Here is a 24,371-nt window from a genome sequence, read left to right as displayed (position 1 = left end):
TGGTGGTGGGCTCTGACTGGCTTACCCATGGTGTGTCCCTGTTCTTCACCCCCCAGCACCTGCAGCAGCACGAGAGTGGCGTGGAGGGCGAGAGCTGCTACTACCACTGCGTCCTGTGCAACTACTCCACCAAGGCCAAGCTGAACCTCATCCAGCACGTGCGCTCCATGAAGCACCAGCGCAGCGAGAGCCTGCGCAAGCTACAGCGGCTGCAGAAGGGCCTTCCCGAGGAGGACGAGGACCTGGGGCAGATCTTCACAATCCGCAGGTGCCCCTCCACCGACCCAGGTGAGCGGCCTCACAGGCACGGGAGACCCAGGCTGGGCCCAGATGTGGACTCTACGAGGCCTCCTGAGGGTTTTGGTTTGGTGCAGCTGACCCTGGTGTCCACTGCTGATCTCACAGGTGTCCATTGTGTTCCCGAAGGAGCATGGGCTGCTGCCTTTTTGTTTTTTAAAGAAATTTAGCACCACTTCTCTTCAGGCGTCACCATTTACCGTTTGGGGAGCCAGCCGCCAGCTGTTCTGTCCCACCCCAAATTCCTCTAGTCTATACTCCAGGTTCAGTATATTGGTTCACGTTGACGGAAAGCAAACGGTATTGGCTCAGTATTGAAAATGGGCTGTTTGTGGCCTCCAGTCTGGTCTGTAAGAAATAACTTCAGATAGGATCAAAACAAGTACTTGCTAGACGTTAAACTTGTATTTGAGAGTGACCCCGGTTGTTCTGTGACTCAGTGCTGCCTGTTACTTCACAGAGTCGAGACTGTCCAGAGGGAACTCGCCCAGCTCCCGTGTCCCGTCCTGTCATCTCAGCCACAGCCACCTTTTCTGTACCTCCCTTCCTCCTCTTCCCGACACTCACTCCCACGCCGACCTCACTGGGTAGAGTCACCCCTCTCTTATTTTTTCAACCTTTCAGTCCCTTTCTCCCAACTGGGAAGCACAGATCAGTCGCCTGCCTCTTGAAAGACAATGAAACAAAAGCCCTTCCTTAATCCTGTGTCCCGTTCTCTGTCTCCAGCAGAATAGAATCTTCAAGATTCTTGAAAGGCACTTTGCATTAGTCATCTCCAGCTACACCTCATGCCGCCATAGCCTGCTTCCTCCCGTCACCAAACCACCCTTGAGAGGTCACCTGTGACCCTGGACATAGCCACCCCAGTGGCTACCTGCTGGGCCTTATTCTTTGCTGCCTGTGGTCTCGGACATCTTTCAGGTGTTCCTCCTTTGTCCCCCTGCTTCTCTTGGCCGTCCTCAGGCTGTCCCACGTGCCGGCCTCGCTGGGCCTTAGGCCCAGCCCGTGGCTCCCGGCCTGTTGAATCTCTCCTCTCCTGAGAGTGCCACATGTCCTTTAAGCAGCTTCCTGGGGTTCTCACTGGTTCCACCTCAGAGATGCTGAGCTCACGACGTCCTGCTCCCGGCTCTCTTCTGTTGATGGCATGTTGTTGAGTGACCCGGTCAGGCCGGACAGGCCTTGGGGCCTTTCCTCATCCTTCCATCGCCTGCAGCACCCTCTCAGCCGTGGACCCAGCATGAACGTCTGGGGGCTTTGATATTAACGTTATCAAGTTTCACATTTTTATAGCTTTTAAAGGCAGAAATTATATAAACCTTATGAAAAATGGCACAACCCACCCCCATTCGATTCCTTACAGCCATGGCTTTCAAGATTCTGTTATTTCTTTCAGTATTTATTTCCATATGTATATTAACATGCTTCTGTTACTACTATATATTTTTTTAAGTGTGAAACGTCTCTGGGCTTTCTGCTCTGCACAATGATGATTTCACTGGTATGCCTTGCAATAAGTGCACACACTTGTGCCCACTCACAGGCTCCCATCCACAGACCACCCACGCAGACAGTACTCTGTACACACTCACATGTGCGCAGGCTGCACCCGCACACCCCTGTGGCCCCCACCACACTCACTCCCCACGCTCCCCAGCTCCCTGTGTGCTCAGTCTTCTCCTTCCTCCGTCTTCCAGTATGATTAAATAATAGTTTGGGGTTTTATTAATATTCAGTGTTTTCATTATGCCAGCTCTATAAATATTAATCACAGCTGAGCCGTGTAGAGTTTTCTAATTTCATTTACCTTCTTGTACAACTTTTTGTTTTCCCTTTTTTTCTGGGCACCTCTGATTAGTTCATGGTTAACCCTCCTCCAGAGTAGGTGACTCCTGATCTCGGAAGACTCCACTGTATCAGTTGTGCTGGAACTTCGGAACCTCCTGGGGCATCCCTCCGGGGCTCCTCCAGACCTTCTGTCACCCACCCCTGTCCCCATCACCCTGCTCTCTCCTTGCTCCCTTCTCCACGTGGGTAAGACTGGATTTCCCAAAGGACCAGCTATACCCACATCTGAGCGTGTTTTCCTTCCCTGGTGTAGCTGAGTTTTCGTGTCACTGGAAAGGCCAGTCATCCTGAGTCAGTATGAGTCATTTTTTCAGGAAAGTACTGTTTGGTATTAGAGTAATTTTTGTCATCTCCAGGTCACTGCAAGACCATCCTCTCCCATGTGTTTTTCAAATGCCTCTTTTGGTTAAGGCCTAGATGCCTTAACCCATGGGGTCTGCCCCGTATCTGACCCCTCTCTCTGTGTGTGGATGCTCTTAGGAGCAGGGGACGGGGCCTGGTACCCCCAGACATGTCTGCGCCCTAAGACCGAGACCATTGTGCCATGCAGCTGTGGGGTCTCCACTGGGGTGTTTGGCCTGTGTCTGTTCCTGCCACGCACCATTATTCCATTGTCGAGTCCTTTCACAGGACTCTCCTTCCTCTACGCTATACGCAGACCTATGTATTTCATGGGGGGTTTTTGTATGTTTTTTTTTTTTTTGCTAGCTCTGCATACTTCTATTTATGCAGTCCGCTCTGGACTTGCTTCCTCACGCCGTTGCCTTCTGGGGTCCTCTCACGTGATGCTATATGGTTCCCCCCGAAGTGTGTGAGCAGCTTCAGTAGAGATGATAGACTTCCTCTCTGTACTTCAAAATCCTTTTGTATTGTCTTTGGCCTGGAGTCATGTTTTGCTCTCTGCCCACTTCCTTCTCATCCACACCGGCTACATTTGTACTCTTGACTAATGACAAAAGGGACAGATTATTGGGTAATATTTATGCTGACATTAACCGGAATGTGGTGCTGGTTTGGAAACCCCTTTTAAGAAAACCCATCTTGAAATATACCCTCTCTGAGTGCCCCTTCCTCCCAGGGCTGGGCCTGTAAAACCTGGAAAGAATGACTTCAAGAAAAGGGATATTGTGGACTTGGTGGGCATTGAAGGTCATCAACTTCAGGTTGGTCCACACAGACCTTATGAAATCTCCCGTTTTCTCCTCTCGAATGTAGGGTCAGAACCTTCATCTCATTCCTGCAGCCTAAGGAAGTCTCAGGGGGCCTTTGGGCACCTCTGGGAGTCCTGTCTGTTCGGGCTCTGAGCTTCTTACAGAGTGGGGCAAAAGTAGGTTTACAGTTGAGTATGAGACAAACAGTCTGTTCTTGTGTTGTTATTTATTAGTCATTGAATTATTTTCCATATGAACAACTGTGGATCCACTTTTGCCCCACCCTATATAAGAGGTTGTGCCGCCTAGGGTTTTCAGTTCTGGAGTTCTGATGTCATCAAATTAAACGTTGTTGTTCTTTTCTCCTTCTTTTCCCTTCTTCCTCTGTTGTTCACATTTCAGAAAGTTGTGCACAAAAGCCATCGGAAAGAACTTTCTTCCCTTTCCTGAGCGCAGGACCTTATTACACCCGGTCTCCTGTTACCTTCTCTAGGCATGAGGGTTTCCTGTGCAGAGGCTGGTGAACTCTGGGATAGGTTCTTCCCTGTGATGAAAAAATTGTCGTCTTTTCCAGTTAACATAAGCCAGCATGTTTTCCAACCAGGCAAGTTGATCATCTGGCCTGTCGTGAGCATGGACGTGTCAGTACAGAGAAGGAGAAATTATGAAGGTCTCCTCTGCCCTTCAGAACTGGTTGGTGGCCCAGATGTACACCTGTCGCCAGCCACGGAACCCCTCGAGAGGCCTTGTGGCCAGACATACAACATCTTGGTCCTGCCCTGCACCACAGGGCCAAGGCTTGATGATGTTGGCACCGTGCTAATCATGAGGCCACCCTCCCCTACATGGTCCTCCTTGTGGGCAGGCCTCACCCTTACATCAGTGGGCAGTACTGTATTGCATTGTTTTCACCTCGTGTGATGGTGTTTGCAGTTGTACTTCAACACACAGACACACACAGCGTGCCTTCTCATTTTAAAGGTGGCTTGGAAATACACACCCTAGAGAACAGAAGGTAACCCGACCAGAGGATGTGACCCCGCCCCCCTTGTTTTTGCATCTCCGTCTTTTGGTTATGGGCTTGCACGTATTTTCTGCAAGACCGAGCGGTCTCGTGACTGGGTTGGGAGATGGGCTCTTTACTTCACCCTGTACCCAGGTGGAGGTGGCGAAAGTCCGCGGTTGTGGGCCCACACCTGGGGTGATCTCGCAGTTACTTGCATCCACTGTTTACTGCCCCTTAGTTGGCCAGAAGCTCTTGAAAGATGGAAAGTTCTCATAGGTGGGTCAGGTGCAGGATCAGCTTCCCTGTGTGCTTATTAAAAAGTCATTGCTGGCTGCAGGGTGAAACCTAGTTGACTTCCCTCTATCAGTGCCCTGGGCTTTGAGAGGACAGGAGGCCCTTTGTGTTCCTGCCCTCAGCCTGCCTCCTCTCCTCCTGTTTTCTCTCTTACCTTCACCTTAACTCCTGCTTCTTTCACATAGGCGTGGATTTCAAAACTTTGTACTGATGTAACTTAACGGTTCTTTATTGAACGCCTGTGGTGCATAAAACTTTTTGAGTTGAGGGGCACAGCTGATGTCTCTTCTCAGCCCTTGGTGTAGAAACACTGGTTCATACCCCAGCCCAGGCATTCAAGGCTTCGTTTATAGAAGGCGCGCTCGCTCATTCAGAGTTTAGGAGAATATTCTGGAGCGAAGACGGCATCCCCCTTTATGGCACATCTTTGGTGCTCAAGGTGGCGAATTCCTGGGGTCCGGGTGGCAGACGTGATTTTGATGGCGTTCCGCACCAATGCAGTCACTGGCTTTACGTGATAGATCCATTGTTTTTAAACTAAGCTTCAGGGACTTCTGTTTAGCTCATATGACCTAAGAGTATAAGAAAATATACTGTTTTTAACTTTCTCATTTGCTTTTTTTATTTTTCAAGATTGGCTTAAGGATGCCATGTAAATATGAACTACTTTTTTGGGGTAAACAGCTAAATTATATGCAGTTTCAGTGTAATTTTTCTCATAGTACTAAAATATGTTGTGGCCGGTTTTGTAATTCTGAAGCATTGTTTTTATAAAACCAAACAGCTATGTTCTTTTTTTTTTCCTTTTTACTGTACATCTTGTTGAAGAGGCTTGGGGAAGGCGTGGGGAGAATGTATTTCAAACTGGAGAAGTTAAATGGAAAAGTGCATCAGAACAAATTGGGGTTGACTGAAATTTTAAGCACTTGTGTAGGAATAAAAAAATATGACTTTATCTGTTATAAATATATTCCCCAATGAAAGACTGTTTAGACAAGGATTGTAAACATCAGGGTGCTTTTAGAAAGATGCTTTATAATGCAAGAATAAAGAGAGATCATTATGTATCCAATGAAAAGGAATATATTGTTAAATGAAAAAGGGAATTTACAGAATAACGTGTAGTTTGATTCTGGGGTTTTTTAAAAAGTATTTTCTTAAAGCTTTTAAAATGACCATTCTAAGCAGAGTCTGTAGTTGGCATAGCCGGCTGTCGCGTGGACGGGGTCTGTTTATGGCTGTGGAATTGAGTGACTGTTGGGCACCCGGCAAGAGCTCAAACACTGGTGGACCTTAGAGAGAGAGGTGTCCGCACGATCGCTGATGATAAGCCAAGGAGGAAATCTCGGTTTCTTTTGTTCACGGAGATAGTTTTGTGTTCATCAGTGCACAGCATACATAGTTTGATTACGGCCCGATTCTCTTGCATTTCGCATCTGCATGAAGAGGACAGGAGCAGTTCTTGGGGTATACACTGTCTTGTTTTTCTGTCAGAACAGAGTTCCTGATTTGCCTTAATCAGTCCTCTAACAATCTACAAAGGTCAGTGCCAATTGTCTGCTCATTTACATGTGTAATTGTGATGGCTTCTGATTACATATTCCTTGTCTTTAGTCCTTCCTCTGGGTCTGTGTCGTCCTCTCCCCCTCCACCCACACCCCATACATGCACACACACCTGTGCACCAGGCCTGCGGGGAAGCCCAGGCCCTGACTCTTTCTACAGGAAGCCTTTGTAGCCATGGCCCAGACTTCCCTGCAGCTTCAGCGCCTGTTACAGAAAGGCCTCTTGGAGAGGCTGTTGCTTGTAAGTTAGGGACATAATGAAGTCAGAGTCAGGGAAATTACGTCAAGACCAGGCAAGAAATCTGAGAGCCATTATCCAGGAGCCTTCTTGAACTGGGTAATTAAGGGCAATTAAACTTCTCTGCTGGCTCTCTGTAAAGTATGCTAATGATTTGGTCTGTTGGAAGGTGGACATGTACAGGGTGCTGTCTCACTGTTGTCCCTGCTCCTGGGCTGGAAGGGCCCCTCCAGAGAGGATGTGACATCACCAGGAGGGTTGCTTGGAAATGGGACTTGGGTGGACAACTAATCTACTTCCTGTCTGTCTAGTCAGGGAGAGATGGGCGTCGGCACCACAAAAGGTCGCACCTGTCAGAAACTGTCTGAGCTCTGGCTGCAGTAGCCTGAGTTGCCATGATTCTTATTTACTCACCCTTCCATATTCTAGCTCTGCCCTTCAGTAGTTGCTTCATTTTTATGGGATAATCAAAGCCACCAGGGTTTTCTGTTTTGCTCCCATGTATGAAGCTGGAGCATACGTTGCCCTGTATGTTGTGCCATATATATGGCTATGTGTGCTGGGCCAGTTAGCCTTTTTCTTGGTGGAGGCTTAGGTTGTCTTCTGCACTATCCCCTGGGGTAGTTAGTACTGTGTGCCCTCCCGGCCACCCAGCACTGCCCACTCTGAGAGGCAGCAGCCCCTCTCTCCTAGGGAGGGTGATACCAAGTGGCAAAGCGAAAAAAAGAAGAGAGAGAGAGAGAAGAAGAAGAAAGGCGCCTGCAGGTGGTACGGGTATAAGGGAGACTGTGTGTGTGTTTGAGGATGAGTGTTGGGGGTCCCCTGTTTAAGGAGGTGAGCATGCCAGAGAGCCCAGAAACACCGGAACCCCAAGGGATGTGTAGAATGTCGCCTCACACCCAGTGTTATTTTAGTGAAATCTTTATGCCAAGTCACCTTTGAAAAGGGCCTCCAAGGAACCTGAAAGCTTGAAACTTGACCCTCAAGTGAACATAGATGGCTAGACAGTGACTGAGCGTTTTTTTTGTTTGTTTTTTTGCTGGGTTGGAGTTTGGGGTTCCGGGCTTGGATTTCATTTGAGGGGAGGGGCTTTGTGGTGATGACAACAGCAGTGGGCACAGTGGTCATCACCTTCTGTCCTTTGTCTTGTGTGCAGACCCCTCATCCCCACCTCTGCACTTAACACCTCCTTTGCCCAGGTGTATTTCCAGAGAAATGACGACTTTCGGAAGGTGCAAAGAATTCTTCGGCTACTCGCATCCTATATTAAACGTGTTCCTGACCTTGGTAGGGAGCCAGGGAGGAAAATAGAACTGCGTCTCTTTGCTGACAGAAATAGCTCAAAGGCTTCTTCTCAGCCCTACAGATGTGAAGGTACCCCCTTCAGACCGTGACCCCTTTAGGAGAGCCACAGTCCCATGTGGTTTTTCTCAACATTGACTAGTGGAAAGTTCTGTAGGCTTGCAAATCAGTATAAGCACTGTCCATCATCCGTCCTCTGGTTCTCCGGTTTCTAGATCCATTGAGAACGGCAAGGAAGCTCCCCCAGAAACTTCCACCTGCCCATCCAGTAGCATAGCCACAAGCCACTTGTGGCTATTTAAGTTTAATTAAAGTTAAATAAAAATACAAAACTTAGTTTCTCTGCAATATGAACCAGATTTGAAGTGCTTAATAGTGAGTGACCCGTGGCTCATAGCTACCTCAGCAGACAGCACAGATGTCTAGAGTAGTTTGGAAAGGTCTACCAGACCGTGCCCGGTTCCTCACTGGGCTCCTCAGATTTCCACCTGGCCAGGCTGGGTTCGGGCTACCTTCTGCATAAGGTTCTTTGGCTCCCGTTCTAAAGAAACTGGTGCCCGCCCACTGCCTGCCTTCTGCTGGTCTGGATCGTGTGTATCCTTAATTCTCTTTCTGCTTCCGTTTCTCAGTATGGAATGAATATGTTCTCAAACATATTTTTTGGTTTTTTCTCAAACATGTTTTTTTTTTGGTTTTGTCACTTAAGCCTGTCCCATTAGCAGTTGGGAGGGGGTTTGAAAGAACTTTTAAAGATGTTTCCTAGCCCTGGCTGGCATAGCTCAGTGGATTGAGCACAGGCCTGCGAACCAGAGGATCACGGTTCAATTCCCAGTCAGGGCACAGGCCTGGGTTGCAGGCCAGTTCCCTGCAGGCCAACTCCCAGCAGGGGACGCACAAAAGGCAACCATACATTGATGTTTCTCTCCCTCTCTCCTTCCCTCTAAAGATAAATAAATAAAATCTTAAAAAAAAAAGATGTTTCCTAGAGTGGATGTTAAAGGGCTTTTTACAGTTTCATACCTCAAGACTATCTTGAGACCTTTTCTGTACATGTTAATAAAAGGAGCTCTTTATTGCTTTTAAAAGATGCTGACCTCTGCGCTAATTAGAATATTAAAAATTGGGTGGTATATGATTTTTCTTAGAACAGGCCTGTCATTTTAACTTGAGATTTTTTTTTCCAAAACTATCATCATCTTATGAAGTCAAAAAAGACTGTGTGTGCTTTCCTCTCACCGTTCTCCCTAGTTTGAAGTTCTGTGCTCTGGACAACCTTTTCCTTAGGGACTGCCGCAGCTGCCTGCGCTGCCGTAACAAATATGGCCCTGACGGGGCGGCTCAAAAACAGGAATTTATTTTTGTCACAGTTCTGTCGGCAGGTTCGGTTTCTCCTTGGCTTGCAGATGGCACCTTCTCTTCTTCTCACTTGACCTTTTCTCTGTGTGTGTGAGCATCCCTGGTGGCTCCCTGTATGTCACAATTTCCTCTTCTTGTAAGGACACCAGTCATGTTGAATTAGGGCCCACCCTAAGGGCCTCATTTTAACGTAATCCCCCCTGTAAAGGTCCTGTCTCCAAATACAGTCACAGTTGAGGTATTGGGGATTAGGACGCCGACATTTAGGTTTGGGGACACGTTTCAGTCTGTCACATGGACTCTCTGAGATCCGAGGCCAGTGTTTTGTTTCCTCTCCTGTGGTCTAGTGGTCGTGAAGGAGGTTAGGGTGTCTTGAACACAGGGGTGGAGGGAGGCAGGAGGGACCCTGGCTGGAGCCTCTGGCACCGTTGTTGTCGATGCCCACCATCCCTCCTGGCCCTCCTACAGCAGCTCTTGGCCTTGACGACAGTCCTGGCATGTGAAGGAAGATGGCAAGCTCCTTGGAAGAAGCCGAAGCACTCAGGGAGACTTGCTGGGACAGGAAAGGGGTCAGGCACTGTGTCCATCGAGCCTGCTGGACTGTGAGGCCCTTCTCGCCTGTTCAGATGCAGGCTCTACTCAGACCTCCTACTGGCAACCCCCAGGGAACAGCCCGCCCACCCACGCAGGGAGGCTGTTGTGCGTGTGGAACTTGACAGCCTTAGCATCAGTACCACTTGCCCTTGTTGGGGGCACTCCCCCCGGCCGTCACACATGGCTGATGTGCAAAGGATTTGGAGAAGTAGCGGCTCCTCTCTGTGACCCATGGTGCTTTTAAGGACAAACGAAACTCCCTGGATTTGTGGATGGTGTTTGGTAGCCCATTTACCGCCCCCCTGCTTGGGGTAAGTGCTCCCCAGAGCCGTGACACGTTCTGTGACCTGCCTTGGTGTAGAATTCTATATGGTGTAAATTGGCTGGGCTTCCATCCAAAGAATTTTTGTTGCTGGAAGTTCCCGAAGGATTTATTTCTTGGTTTCCCTTATTCTGTGTTGAATACCCCAGGATTGCTATCATCGAAAGGTCCTTGTGCATAAGTTTTCAGCCTTCCTAACTTCCTGTAGGACCCATCCTCCCCAGGTGTTCACAGGGCAGGGACATCCTCAGGCCCAACCTTGGTCTTTCTCAGACGCGAGCCTGGGACGCAGGCTTCACGGCCAACCTCCAGAAGGACCTCCCTTCACCGCAGGAGCAAAAAAAAGCAAAGGTGTGTTCACCCTTCACAGCTCCTCGTGGAGGCCTCACGTCCCTGGGCCCCCCTGTGCCAAACTGTGCTGAGTGCCACCTGCAGCCAGTGGCTGTCACGTTGGGCAGCGCAGATGGAGGATGTTTCCCTCCCTATGGAAAATTCACGAGGCCAGTGCTGCTGTAGGCAGGGGCCACGCTGGGACTCGGGGCAGAAGAGGTCCGGGGCTCGGGGCAACACTGTTCGTGCTGCGTCTTGTCTCCTGGCTGTTGGCTCTTACCTCATGCAAGGGGCAAGCAGTGCTCAGCTCCAGGATGCGTTCTTCATATCCAGAAAGTAAGGTGACCCATTGCTGGATTCTCTCAGGACAGAGATGAGGAAATCTGTGAGACGGCCGTGCGAAGAGGGGTGGCAGTGAGTGGCGACTCTGCACACATCCGAGTGCAAGCCTTGGCCTTCCCCGAGAGCTGGAAATGGTTTGCATGCTTTTCCTAACCCTCAAAGCCCTGCCATGGTTTCCTTATGTGCTTCAGTTCCAGAAGCACTGAGAAACCCCACAGAGTGGAGCACACCGCCTACCCCGGTCAGCTTGCGCAGGCGCCTCTACAGCCTGTCGCTAGCACGGGAATCTGTCAGGCACTGCTGTGAGGAGGATTTGGCCTGGCCGTCAACCGTGCAGACTGGCGTCCACCCCAGGCGTTTTTATAGTAATAACTGGGAATTTGCAGTAGCGTTAGCTGGTTGGTGGGTCTTGAATTATTAACAAATCAACTGAGGCTATGTAGGCAATAAAAAATCTGAACAGCATGAAAATTGGGATCACGATTTTTGAAAAAGGGCAGGAAGTTACAAGGAGGTTGGGCAAGTGCTGAAGAGAGTTGGAAACGAGGAGGCAGGCGAGGCATAAGCAGGAAAAAGGCAACATTTGACTTTCCTTCCTTTAGAAAAGCACTGTGGCTGGGGAAGGTGGACCGAGTTGAGTCCAGGGGTGACTTCTTTGATTCTGCAAACATGGGTGTGTCCTTAGTGGGGCCAGGCACGACTCTGGGCTCTGGGAAGACTGCAGCAAGGAGAGGACACAAAGTCTGGGCTTTTTCCCACTAGTAGCGGAGGACAGATACCAGATAAACAAATGTAGAAAATGTTAAGTGTGCAAGGTGCTACAAAAATAGAATCAGGTGGGACAAGGAGGGTGGGTGGCTGTCTTACATAAGGTGATCTGAAAAAGGCCCTCTGAGGAGGTGACACTGGAGGTGAGTAGGAGGAGGGTGAGCGAGAGCGTCCACGGACAGGGGGTCCAGCCTGCCCCCCTCAGCTGGTTGGAGGTACAGGAAGGCAGGCAGAGAGAGGCCTGGAGAGGAGGGAGCATGTGAGAAAGTGTGGTCTGAGCCAGGCGTGGCCTGAGCCAGCCAAGTTGGGTTTTGCTCCCATCAGGAAGGGAAAGGTCTGAGCAGGGGAGGTGGCAAGGTGACTTCCACTATTCAAGTCACTATGGAAACGTGACTTGCATGTCTGCCCGTCCACTGTGGTTCAGATGTGAGGTACCTCTTTCCCCTTCCTCCACCCGCCACCTCCCCTCAAAGGAGCTCCCAGCTCAGGCAGGGAGGAGAGGGCCTGCCACAGTAGGCCGCCTCCCTGGCAACCTTGCAAAGCTGCAACAACTGTAAGTGGAAAGGGTCTCGTTGACCCCGAATGGCAAGGAAGCCACTCCCTGGGATCCACATAGCTCTGGAGTTCTTTGCCCCAGTCCAGCCAGGGGTCAGCAGCTCCCCCCCACCCCTGCCCAAAACAAAATCCTTTTCTGGTGACTCATCACCTAAGTGTGAAGCGAGGGAAAGACTTTTGCCCTTTTGACTGGAGGATGCGTTGTCTGTACTACAGTGTAAACAGCAAACAAGAGTGAGAAGCCAGCTCTGGTCAGGGTGCGCGTTGGGTGGACTAAGCAAAGCCCCCTTCATCTCCTTCTGCCCTGCGCCCTCTGACGGGCGCTCACGCTCCATGGAACACCCTGGTCTACGCGTAGTTCCAGGACGAGAACTGCATTTCATTACTTGCTATTGTAACCCCAAAGAGCTCAGGGCCCCAGCACCTTTGTTCTCTTGGTTTCCCCGGTGCTGCGTGTCCAGAGGTCATTATCCCGTCCAAGAAGGCCTGATGACCCAACTCTGACTTGCGTGTCTAGCCGGGCTTTGACAGACAGGCCTGATCTAATTCTGCAGCCATTTTATTCTCCGCAGACATGTGCCCAGACCCCAGGCAGATCTGAAGACTTGCTCAGAACACTTAAGACTGGGGAAATTTGTACCATACTGTACTGTTTTCTCTGGGCTTCCCTTTAATCAGAAACGTAGGTGTGTGTGTGCGTGTGCGTGTTTCCAGTAGACGGTATGCGTGGCTGATGGGGAAATAGTGATTCTTGTTCAATAACCGTCTGGGCGCCACTCCTCTCCCCCTTCAGGGTCCTTGTCCCCTCAGGATTGTCAGGCTTGTGTTGAAAGACCCCTGGAGGGAAAGATGTTGGTATATATCACGGGTATTTGGAAAGAATGTTCCAGCCCCACCTGGCTGCCGTGTGTGAGGACAAATTTAATTTGTTTTAAAAATCTTGGCCATCGGCAGTCTCTTCTGCTCGTTTCCTTAGGGGAGAAGAAATTGAAGAGTAGCAAGCAGCAAGCTCTGGTTCACATTTGTTTTCTTCCAGATAGACCAGCCAGCAGACGAGAGATCATCTCTAAAGGATATGAAAGGTTTAATAATTTTAATTTTGTTTTTATTAAAGTTTATCATAACTTCCCCCCTCCCCCCTTCATGCCCTGGTAGAACAGAAGGGAGGGAAGAGGAGCTAATGTAAATATACACAGCCCCCAAGCATCTGCTGAATAAAACTCCCTAATGCACGGTGCCACGTGGGGAGGAAGTGGTTGGATGGCTGGAGACAGCGGCTGACCAGGGCACGTGATGACCACGCTGCACAAGGCCAGCTTCTCCGGATCTTCCTGTCTACCTCCAGCAGACACTTGTCGTGGGAAGCCTTCATTAAACAGAAGGAGAGGAGCTCCCACTGCCGACTTATTCTGTCATAGTTCTCAAGTGGCCTGTGTCCCCACACTGTTTCCACCTAAAGAAGCCTAGGTTCACAGAGAACAGTAGAATTTACTTGTTACATGTTTCGACCCTTCATCATAATAATGAGATATTTCAACCTAGATAGTCTGAAGACTTGCTTCGGACCAACACCTCTGAGGCTGTATGTATGTGTTTTATGAAACAGCCAAGTCGGGATAAAAATAGTCTTTCATTTTGGACGAAAAGGCTGTCCTCTAAGCTATGGTGAAGCAGGAGGTAAGATCCTAGATTAACAGACTTTTGGCTCCTTTTCCTTTTAGGGAGTTAACTATCTCACAGTGCATTCAGTTGTCCCAATCTTTTGGGTGTGGACTGGAGTCACCTCCAGCCCAGTGAGGCCTCCCCTCTCCCCGGGGCTGTCAGACTCCACAGAAGCTTGGCTGTTTGGAATTCCAGCTCTGAGACAAGGCAGAGTGTTGCACCACCTGAGGGTGATGAAATTGTGTTCACTCCTCTGTTCTCCTGAAGGCTGGAAATTTGGCTTGTGCCCTTCAGCCATTTTTTTAGGCGGTAGGATTAAAGCATCATCATCTCCTTAAATACGACTTAAGCAGGCAGTTCACTTAACCCTGCTAAATACCAGTCTCAAAAGTTTTGGCTGCATTAGGACTTTATAGTTCTTTGTCCCCTGGTTTCATGGGGGAAAGGTTTGTTCAACAGAGAAGCAGCTTTTCTAGTGGCAGGTGGGACTCCAGGTCCTTGGATCAAGTAGAAGGAGGAGGCTGTGACCCAGCTGCTCGTGTGAGTCAGTGTCCTCGTACCTGGCAAGCGGTATGGTCTGTCATGTGCTCCGTCAAGGTGCTCTTGGGATCTGGGGACCTCCCTGGGCTTCTGGGCTATGCCAGGTAGTGCCAGGGGCTTCCATGAGGAGGTGTTGGGTAGAAGGTGCTTCCCTGCAGGGCTGGATTCGAACCAGACTAGGCCTTTCTTCTGAGAAGACCCCAGAGACTACCCCAAGTTTGCAGGCATTGGCTCCGCGGTGGCTGGATTCCAGGTAGAAGAGTACTGAACAGCCCAGCAATCTGTAATCTCGTAATTCTTTTATGGGAATTACTAGAACTAGTAAGGGCAGCTTTCTTCGTGACTCAGCTGGAGCCGTGTGTGCAGGAGAAATGAACAAACGCAGGCCCGTGTCACTCCCTGCAGGCCGTTAGCCACAGGTTAGGCCACCTCGGTGAGTGGAAGAGAGACCCACTTCCCCCCGATGCCAGCCCCCTCTGGTTGGACTGGGTGACCACAGACACTCTGGTGTCTATATGAGGTCTTGGTCCTGTCTTTTCAAAGCTGTAGAGACTATGAAGATAGGAGAAGGTAGGGAAACAACAACAACAAAACTCTCTCATAGCATCCAGCCATGAGTTACAGAGCACCCCAAGAGCAGATCAATGGGTTGTAGGTGTGTCCAACCTGTGGCCTGCAGGCCGCACATGGTCCAGGATGACTATGAATGTGGCCCAACACAAAATCATAAATTTTCTTAAAATATTATGAGATTTATTTTATAATTACATGTCACCACGTATTTCATGTGTGGTTCGGGACAACTCTTCTTCTTCCAGTATGGTCCAAAGACGCCTAGAGGTTGGACACCCCTGGGAGGAGTTTCGTTTTTCCCCTCCTAAGCACACATGGGAGGAAGGCTGCACAGGGTGGGTGGCGACCCAGTTTCCTCCCCTCCTTCAGGCAGGCTGCTCCGTCTGCTCCAGCCACAAAGAGGGAAGGCACAAGCCGTGCCACACCTTGGAGAGTTTGCCCCAGAGCCTTACCCAGTTACTTCCTCATTGGCTGGAGCTCAGTCACATGACTCTCCCTGGACCCAAGAGAGACTGGGAGTTGCAGTTTTTAACTGGGGGTATTGCCTCCCTGAATAAGATGAGTGTTATATTCACCAGGAAGAACAGTTATTAGCAAGGCAATCAGGATGCTCAGCCACACATCTCTTAAAAGATAAGGAAGGGATTATGTAAACTGTGTTTTGATTATGTGGTGGGAATCTGGGTAGCCATTAGGAATAACATTCTTGATTAATATTTAAGGAAATGGAAGAAAGTTCAATAGACAGCAGAAGGCAAGACACAAAGTCATGTAATTGTCCTAGTTTCTTTTAAATATATGTAAATATCCTGAGATGTTACCACTGATTATGGATGATTTCTATTTTATTCCTACTTTCTTGTATTTTCAAGATTTTCAACAACAGGCATTTATTGCTTTTATGATCAAGGAAAAAAGGGCAGACTTTAAGTGTGAGGAGAGAAGAACTTGGTAATTACTACCTCGTATATGAAATATACTTGATGGAAAAAATAAAATGAGTAATAAAGGGGAAGTCTATAAGCATCTAGTGATAATGGAATGATGATGAGTAACTGTAGTTCCAGGACTTCATCAAAAACAGATCCCATCACACTAATGAGATAAAATGAAGCAATTTGGAAAAGGAGGTTGTGTTGTACAAATGCAAACTTACATTCTGGGGGTTCTAAATTCAGAAACACTCACCATTCTCTCTTTTCAGGGTTACTCAGTGGCAATTCTTTTCCACATTTTTACATTGGAAACACTGGGGCATGTTGAGCTTTGTAATTGTTAAGCACCTGTTAAATGTTCTCTGTCAGTTTCTCTCTCTCTCTCTCACACACACACACACACACACACACACACACACAATTAATAGGACTCAGGAGATTGATGGCTATCACCAGATAGTGAGCCAGGACAATAATATCCTGGGCCTTCTGAGGTGTGAGGAATTCTTTGGTTGAATGACTGGGAATGGTCCAGATTGGGCTAGCCTGTCTCCAGAAGGATGGATGGGTAGAAGCAGGTAGAGTAAGGTGCTAGGGGTGTTGAGGCATTCAGAAGTTTGTTAAGGGACTAGTGAACAGGCCATGCTGGCTAGAGAAAGAATCTTGGGTGAGGACCGATTGTTGTAATCCCATTTTCTCCCACCGTTTGTCTCCTTCCCCCTGCTCCACACCAGTCTGCTCTTTTGAAAGACAAACAGGATTGCAAGTGTGAGCATCATAGATGTACCAAAAACAAGTACCTAAAACTCCAGTCTTCCCCATACTCTCCTAATCAAATTCAGAGCCTAAGAGAAATTTTTACATGTTGAACCCCGACTAAAAGAATGACTAATAAATAGAAATAACATATTGATTTTTGGGCTGTTTACGTTGAGTTCTATTTCTATGCAACATTTTCATTAGTAACTTAAAAATAATAAATAGTAAATGAAATTTGCATACAATCTGAAATATTTATGCAGTAATATATATAATTACAAAAACTTAATAGCAAAATTACACAGTTGGACTACAGATGTTAGGAATCTTGCTATATTTTATTTATACTTTTACAAATTTTCAATTTTGATATCATTTCAGGCTTAGAAAAAAGAGTAAAAAGAATACTTTAGCCATATTCTCAAAATGTTAATTTATCACATTTGTTTTATCAAGTTCTCTTTTTCATGTGCGCATACACACATTCACTTTGACTTTCTCTACATGCATGTAGTGTGTGTGTACACATAGGTATATATGTATATATACACACACACACACTCAGACACACAGCTATTTACTTTTTTTCCTGAATCACTTCCTAGTAAATTTCAGACGTGGTGCCATTCAATCTCTAAACAGGTTAGTGTGTATTTCCTGAGAACAAGGGCAATATCTTCTGTACTAACAAAAAATGATCAAAACCAGAAAATTAACAATGTTACAAAACTCCTACGATCTTAAAGGTCTTATTTAAATTTCTCCAATAATACCATTTATAAGAAAACTCCAATTGTACCAATTGGTACTCCAAGAGCACCAATTGTATTCAGATCTCTGCCTCTTTCAAGCCCATTCTTTAATCTTGAGTGGCCCCTCAGCTCGCCTCCATCTTCTACAGCATCAACATATTGGATGAGTACGTTAGTGATTTTGTGTCCTTCAGTTTGGGTTTGTGGTGTTCCCTTGTCATTAGAACCAGGCAGTGCGTTTTGGTAGACATTCCAAAAGGGTGATACTGTTCTTCTCATGCATTGTATCAGGAGGTACTTGATACTGATTTGCCCCTTTATCGATGATGTCAGCTTTGATCACTCAGCTACAGTGATGGTTAGTGATGAGTTAGTTAGTAATCATGGCGATTAGTGAGTTGTATAGTTACTATTTTCCCTTTTGTAATTAATGAGGATCTAATGGAGAGACGTGCACTGATTCTGTTTAATAAGGAATTGATTTTTAAATAGGATTATTTGGAAAAGTATATGCTAATAAAAATCAATAGATAGAAGTATTTGGTAAAAGAGGATAGTATGGTCACTAAAGCTGCTTTCAAGCTTTAGAATCTTATTTACCAGTTTCTAGAGGATCAGGTGATTCAGCAGACCAGAATATTGAAACAGTGAAGAGAATTTTCCAAAATGCACTGGCCACTAATAGTGGAAATGGGTGAGGAACAGTGAACTTTGAAAATAACCTAAAAAATGATTATAGGATAAGAAGGAATAGGAAGTTATTAGCTTGGCCAGAGCCTGAGTAGCAGGGTCTTAGAAATGTGAAAGTTGGTACTGTGACAAATCTTAATTTCTAATTCCTTTAATTTAAGGGAACGAACACCCTCTGTTGTCGTCAGTGTGCCCTGTTTGAGCCGGGCCTCTGGCTGTGCGGGCTCCGGCTGACCAGCCTGGGGACAGATGGGGCTGCCCTCTGTGTGCGGGAAGGAAGCGTGAGGGGTTTGGAGTCCTGCTTGCTGTTTCGTGTTCTTAGTTCCCTCCAGACTTACAGTAGTTTTTAATCTAAGCGTGTTTGATTAGCTTTCATTTTTCTCTGCTAAACCTAATAAAAAGTCCAGGTCCTTGTTCCCTTACTTTCCATCTGCGCCCTTTCTCCGAAGGGCACAGATTAGAGGCTGATCTTTGTCCTGGATGGCTCAGAAGGCTCAGCCCCGTCTTCATCTTCCACTCTTTTCTCTTACTTGCTTTGGTGAAAATACAGTCTTCTGATTTTTCTTCTTCTTGCGTCAAATCATTGTCAGCTTTTTCTCCTGCCCATTCTTGGAATTCCTGCCAAGCCCCATTCTTACCTTTCTTCCTTTCTGGAGGTAATTATTCCTCCTTTCATCTTCAAGGCTGCCCGCACAATAGGGCCCTCTCTCCTGCCTCCTTGGGGAACAGAGGTCCATTGTTCCCCAAAGGCAGGACATGCTCTGTGCCCTAAGGAGCTCACTGCCTGAGGGGCACAGATTCCTAAAAAGACCATTGACACGGACTCAGAAAACTGCTGAGACGCTGATGTGTGGAGGGCGCAGGGCGTTCTCTGTGTCCAGCGTGTAGAAGGAGAGTGGGGTGGAGCGGACAGAAGGTCGGAGGGAGAGCAGGGGATGTGCGCTTTCCCTTCGAGAAGAGGGGAGCGCGAGGTGCTCACACTCAGCAGATTCCGTGACCTCACCCTGTGGTAGGCGTGCAGTCCCGGCACCCTGGGAAGACGGAAGGATTGGAAGGTGCAGCTCCTGGACAGTGGAGGACGAGGGCCTGGGCTGGGGGAATGAGAGGAGGGGCGAGAGGGAGGTACTTAGTGCAGTTGGGTGGTTCCATGGGGAGAAGTGGGGGGAAAGCAGCTCAGGAGGACTGTGAGGTGTCTGGCTGGGGTCCCTACATGGGTGCCGGTGCTGTAAGTGGGAGACAGCCAGTCAAGGAGCAGATGTGGGTGGGAAAGGAGCGTGAAAGTGTTACTGAAACCACACATTCCTCCCCCATCTCCCACTTTTCCAGGTGAATATCATGCTTAACCTTAGCACAGAGTCTTACATAGGATATATACTGTTCCAAAAAGAGTTGACAGCCTTGCTTGAGTGATTATTTAATATCTGCTCACTGTTCATCCCTAAAACTGTGAAGCTCTGTGGAGCAAGGGCTGTGTCACATGCTACTGGGGTAGGCTAGGTCCAGCTCGTCCCACCAGTAGGAGCTCACACAGCGCCGTGCCTCCTGGGTGCCAGCTGGCTGGTTCTGGCGGGGCTCGAGGGGGGGCTCTGGGCAGGCCCTGGCACACACACTTACTCCTGTGTGTCATTACTGCTCTTGTCTCTTTCCTGTTTCTCTATTAAACATTCCCTCCCTTTTTGAGGCTTGAGAACTAGCCAGAAAAACCACCGTTACAGGTTAGGGTATTGACCAGGAGTACAGTGAGTCTTCACTTTATCGTCATTGGCAGGTTCTGCAAGCAGAATGACATAAAATGCAACCAGGGCTACCAACAACTAATTGATATAAACAAGACTTGAGTTCCTAGGCCATCCCGTCAGTGTGACAACAAAACTGCGTTGTTCAAGGACCTGCTGTAGCATCATCAAGAGAAAACAGCCACCTGGGAAAAAAAGTACCTGGTCACATACAGTCACTTCTCTGCTATTTCCACAAAAGATCATACTCTCCCTGGGTTCACTACTGTTCACTTTGGCCAGAAATTTGACGGGAAATGACTACATGAGCAAAAACAGACGCTGTAACTAAAATACATGAGGATTGCAGGTTTAAACTGGTATCATCAAGAAGTGGAAGAGAGTCGAACTCCTTACTGGCTCCAGAGGGCACTAGATCATAGGATCACAATGTCGCTCCTCGTGGCCTTCAGATTTGGGCACATCTTGTCCTCAGAAAGGCATTTTATGTGTTCTTCCGTCCTCTGGAACAGCAGGGACACTTGAAACAGTACCCGTCTTCCTGCTCAGGGTGACCCCGAAGGCCCCTTCCGTGTGATCAAGTGCACGTTGCCTGTTTTCTATTACCTGGGTCGTGCCATTCCAGACGTGCCCTGACCCTGCCTAAAAAGTGCTGGTTTTTCTAAATTTAGTGCAGTTACTTGGGGTTCTCACTAAGCTGCTACCTGGCCGTCCTTCGCTTTGTGGAGTAGAATTAAGGGTGTGCTTCTCTCAGCTGGTCTCCAACAGGTTTCCGGTGCACTTGGGGCTGGGGCTGCGGATGCCGACTGGACATCCAGGCTCATGCTGGGTTAGTGGGACTTGACACTGGGCCCTCCGGGCCATTTTTGCTCAGCTTGTAGCTGGAAAACATTCATGTTAATGAGATGCATTCTTAGTGCATAAGCAGCTCCCCTTCCAAAATGAGAAAAGCAACGCATATTTATTCTTTTCTAATTGCAATGTGTGTGTGAGGGTTGGGAAGTCCCACAGGCCATAGGATGAGGCTTTCCCCTCCCCAGAGGTAATGACTGTTCATATTTTGCAAAACTTTCTTCCAGAAAGACTGTAATGTGGGGAATCTGAATCTTTACGGCCTGTCCCGTCAGTCCCAGGTCATTCAGGTAAAGCAGGACTGCACGTTGGTGGGTTTGTGCCCACATCAGTAATGGAGAGAGGGAGTGGGGTTGGGTTCCACGAAAAGATGTCACTGTGGTACACTGAATGAGTTCGAAGAGGTGAAACTGCTTTGCAGAACCCTCGGGACAGAGTGGGACGGCCTGTGAGTGTCCTCGGGCATCCTGCTGTGACCCAGGGCCTGTGTGTCAGGATGTACTTCCTTCTGTGTCTCCGCAACTCTGAGGAGACCCTCCTGAGCTTCCCCGCCCTTCTCCCGCCTCGAGCATCAGGGGACTTTCCGACCAGACCTGGTTGCAAGAGCTTTTAAAAGTCACGTGCAAGTTTAGTTGTGTTACATAATCCAGCGATGGTTTTTGACTTTGACCTTTTCAGGTAATTTGATGAACGAAATGATGCCTTAGCCCAGAAAGATGCATGTCTGCAAAAAATCCTGCCTGTTTAACACAGGGGTCCCAAACTGCACACCTCTGAGGGGTCAGTTCTTTTATCTGTAAAAGGGGATGCTTGGGTCCACTTTGAGGATCAGTCTCATTAATTCTCATGACCAGTAAGTGAGAGAAAGTGCATAAAACACCTTCCCTCCCTGAAGTCTGACGCAGAGCTGATGCGGGTTCTTTCTGACCCTCGTTCTCCCTTTTACTCTCCCCTCTTTCTTCGGAACACCTGTGCCTTGGCCTACAGTGCATTCGCCAAGGGAGCAAAGTTAGTCTCATTTAATTTTTGGATCGTTTGGTAGGCGAGATCCCTTGCAGATTTTCATTTTATCTGTCCACAGTGATTTCTTTGTTCCTTTTTTTCTCCGTCCCCTGTGGGCATCTCACAGCCTGAAGCATCACCTTCTTGGTCTGCAGCTTCGGCGCACCCGTTTCCTTTCTGTGGGAGGGGTCTCAAGCTCGGAGAGTCCCCGAGTCTGCCCCTCCTGCTTGTGGCTGTCCTGTAGTTACGGAGAATCTTCAAGGCGGTGTTTCCTCTGCCCTCCATGGCAAGGAAAGCCCTGCCCCAGAGTTAGGCTTGAGACAAGCACCAGTGGCAGAACCGTGTCTATACGAGGCAGGCTCCAGGGCCTTGGTCAGTGGTGGAAGTGGGAAGAGCTGGCACTGGGCGTGGAAATGCTCATTCGTTCTGGGTTCCGGGTGACCCTAACCACAGTGTGGCCTGCCTCCTTGGCCAGTAATGGGTAATAGGAGGTCCCCTTCATCTCAAAAGCAAAATGCTGGCCTCCCTTCACGTTTCCTGTACCCTGCCCCATAGACTGGTCGGGACCCCTGCCCTTGCATTGGCACATTGGGTAGGGGCAAGTTCCAGGTTCATGACTGGCGTTCACTAGAGAGCAAGCTGAGCTCTGGAGTTCACAACAGGCTGTCGTAACCCAGGTGTCTGATGTGGCCGAGCAGAGGGCCTCCTTTAAGAGGGAAGGCTGATCTGAAGCTCTCATGGCCTAACTCAGGAGCAAGCAGATTTACTTGTAAAGTGAGAACTCACCTGGATTATAGGATGGGACCTGGACTACCACAAATGCCTTCTCCCGTTGGTCTCTTCCGCTTCCAGCCAGCTGCGTCCCTGGGCTTGTTGTTCGATCCCAGTTCTGCCTGGGTATGTGGCAGTCACCTGTGAATACCTGGGAACCTTCAAGTCCCAGGTTCATTTCAAGAGTGAAAAAACCCATTAAGGTTGCTCCGCTGGCTGTCACTAGCCTGAGGGAAATAAGGAATGTAGAATCCACTTTTAAACTCTTCCAGTGGGTGGACAAATGTTTGCCTCACCCAGCGCTGCACAGGCTTCCCCAGCCGGACGTGCACCGAGCCATGGCCTCGTTCACAGCCTCCGGGGTTCAGGCAGAGTCTGTCACCCTTCAGTCAGCATCACCACAACTTACACGTTGAACACCACTTCCACCGGATGGCCCCGGGCTCTGTCTCCACACCTGGAACATCTGGATGTTTCCAAATAGTTTGCCACGTGGGCGATTGATGGCTTTCATTCTTGGGTCGGGTTCTGGTGAGGCCACAGTTGCTGGACCGAGAATTGGTAATCCTAACGTGCACCACCCTGACGCGGCGGCTTTGCAGGCCATGTGGAGTTGCCGAAGGGGAACGAGAGCCGTCTGAGAGGTCAGCTGCCTCTCTGCCAGTGTGTGATTTGGTGCTTCATTCACAAGTTTGTAGGAAGGTTTCAAAGCTTCATGTGTGTCTTTTGATGGAAGACAGCCTGTTGCCAAGATACAGCTTCAAGTGTTGGAGCGGCACAGGTCATCTTCTCAAGATGTGGGGGGAGCACCCCCTCACGACTGTAAGCAGGTACCTGGGAGCACAGTGCTCTGGGCTGCTAAGTGACGGATGCAGTCGTGTCTGTACCTGTGCCTATGTATTTTCTGACATATATTTGAATGGAGCTTCCTCCAGGCATCCTCATAGCCCTGCAGACTTGCTGGTGAACATGGGATGGCAAGTTGAGGGGCCAGCTGGTGCAAAGGCCCTGGGGCAGAAGGAAGGCCAGTGCAGCCTCTGTGTCCTAGGAGGGGAGAGCCAGGTGTCACTAGACTTCCCCGTGTAAGCAGGTCCTCAGTTGGGGTTTGAATGCTGCCGGAGGAGGAGTTCGAAAGTGGCCTGATGTGATGGGACTAACCTATAGGTGTGTAGGGTTTGACTTGTCACATCGTCCGGTCCTCACGGAGCTTACCCTTTTAGGCAGTGGGAGACAGAAAACGGTTATATCTGTTCTTGTGTGAAATTTTAAAAGCAAATGGACTTCCACATTCTTGCTCCTTTTGCATCTCGGAGTTTGACTTTTCCAGACAGAGTTTTCCTGTGATGACTCTTCCAGTGCCGGACTCCGGTTTGCAGGAGAGCATTTGAGGCTTCCTTTGCAGGTGTCTGTGTCAGAGTTGCCGTCTGTCCTCCTCCCGGGTTAGGTCCACTTCGCACTGCTTACTAATGTGAGGTTTCCCAGCAAACGCTGAGGGGAAAGAGTTAATGCCCTTTAATGCCCTTGGCTGATAGTCCTCATAGAGAGGTTTAAACGTGCAGATGGGGGGCATGCTGTATGGCCAGCAGTCTGCAACAACACAGCCCTGTGGCTGTGGGGAGGGAACACTGGGTACCAAGGTACTTCCCGAAGAGAGGGGTAGACACAGCACAGAGGGCACACGTGTCTGCCAGCTGGTGGCTTAGTGGCTCATCTGCATGGGACAGGGGAGATGCAAGAGAAAGGCAGGAACTGACATGTCGCTATTGACCGGTTAAGAGAAGGTGAAAAAAGTGCTCAGAGTAGTGTTTGTAACTTGGGCAAACCTGGGAGGCTGGGAAGTCTCCTCTGCTCACACACTCACCCCCGATCAGGTTTTCCTCGGCTGGACAAGGGATGAGTTTTTTGAGCGATGCCAGAGGAGCAGCCAAACTTGGGCGAAGACCTGGAAAGGACTGAGGATTCAGCTACATCCTGCCCTGCTTGTGAGGGGCGTCCACAGGGCGGCAGCTTCACCGGTGACTTACATGCTTGTAAATTACAAAGGAAGTGGAGAGGGACAAGTTTTGATGTTTGTTAAATGGAGAAAGGAAATGGGGGAGTGAACTTGGGGAGTTTTTTAGAGTTTTAAATACGT

General features: G+C 48.7%; 1 protein-coding gene across 1 annotated transcript in view; it reads left to right on the top strand.

Moving 5' to 3' along the window:
* ZFHX3 (zinc finger homeobox 3) overlaps window positions 1-24,371 on the top strand; it is a 234,745-nt gene that overhangs the window by 137,339 nt on the left and 73,035 nt on the right. Inside the window, exon 4 of the mRNA XM_037063746.1 lies at window positions 57-288. Coding sequence (XP_036919641.1) covers window positions 57-288 — 232 coding nt within the window. The remainder of the gene's footprint in view (window positions 1-56; window positions 289-24,371) is intronic.

This window comes from Sturnira hondurensis, unplaced genomic scaffold (genome assembly GCF_014824575.4).
Source record: "Sturnira hondurensis isolate 20B ecotype Veracruz unplaced genomic scaffold, ASM1482457v3 Scaffold0014745, whole genome shotgun sequence".
Classification (NCBI taxonomy): Eukaryota; Metazoa; Chordata; class Mammalia; order Chiroptera; family Phyllostomidae; genus Sturnira; species Sturnira hondurensis.
This window is presented reverse-complemented; position numbering and strand designations above follow the sequence as displayed.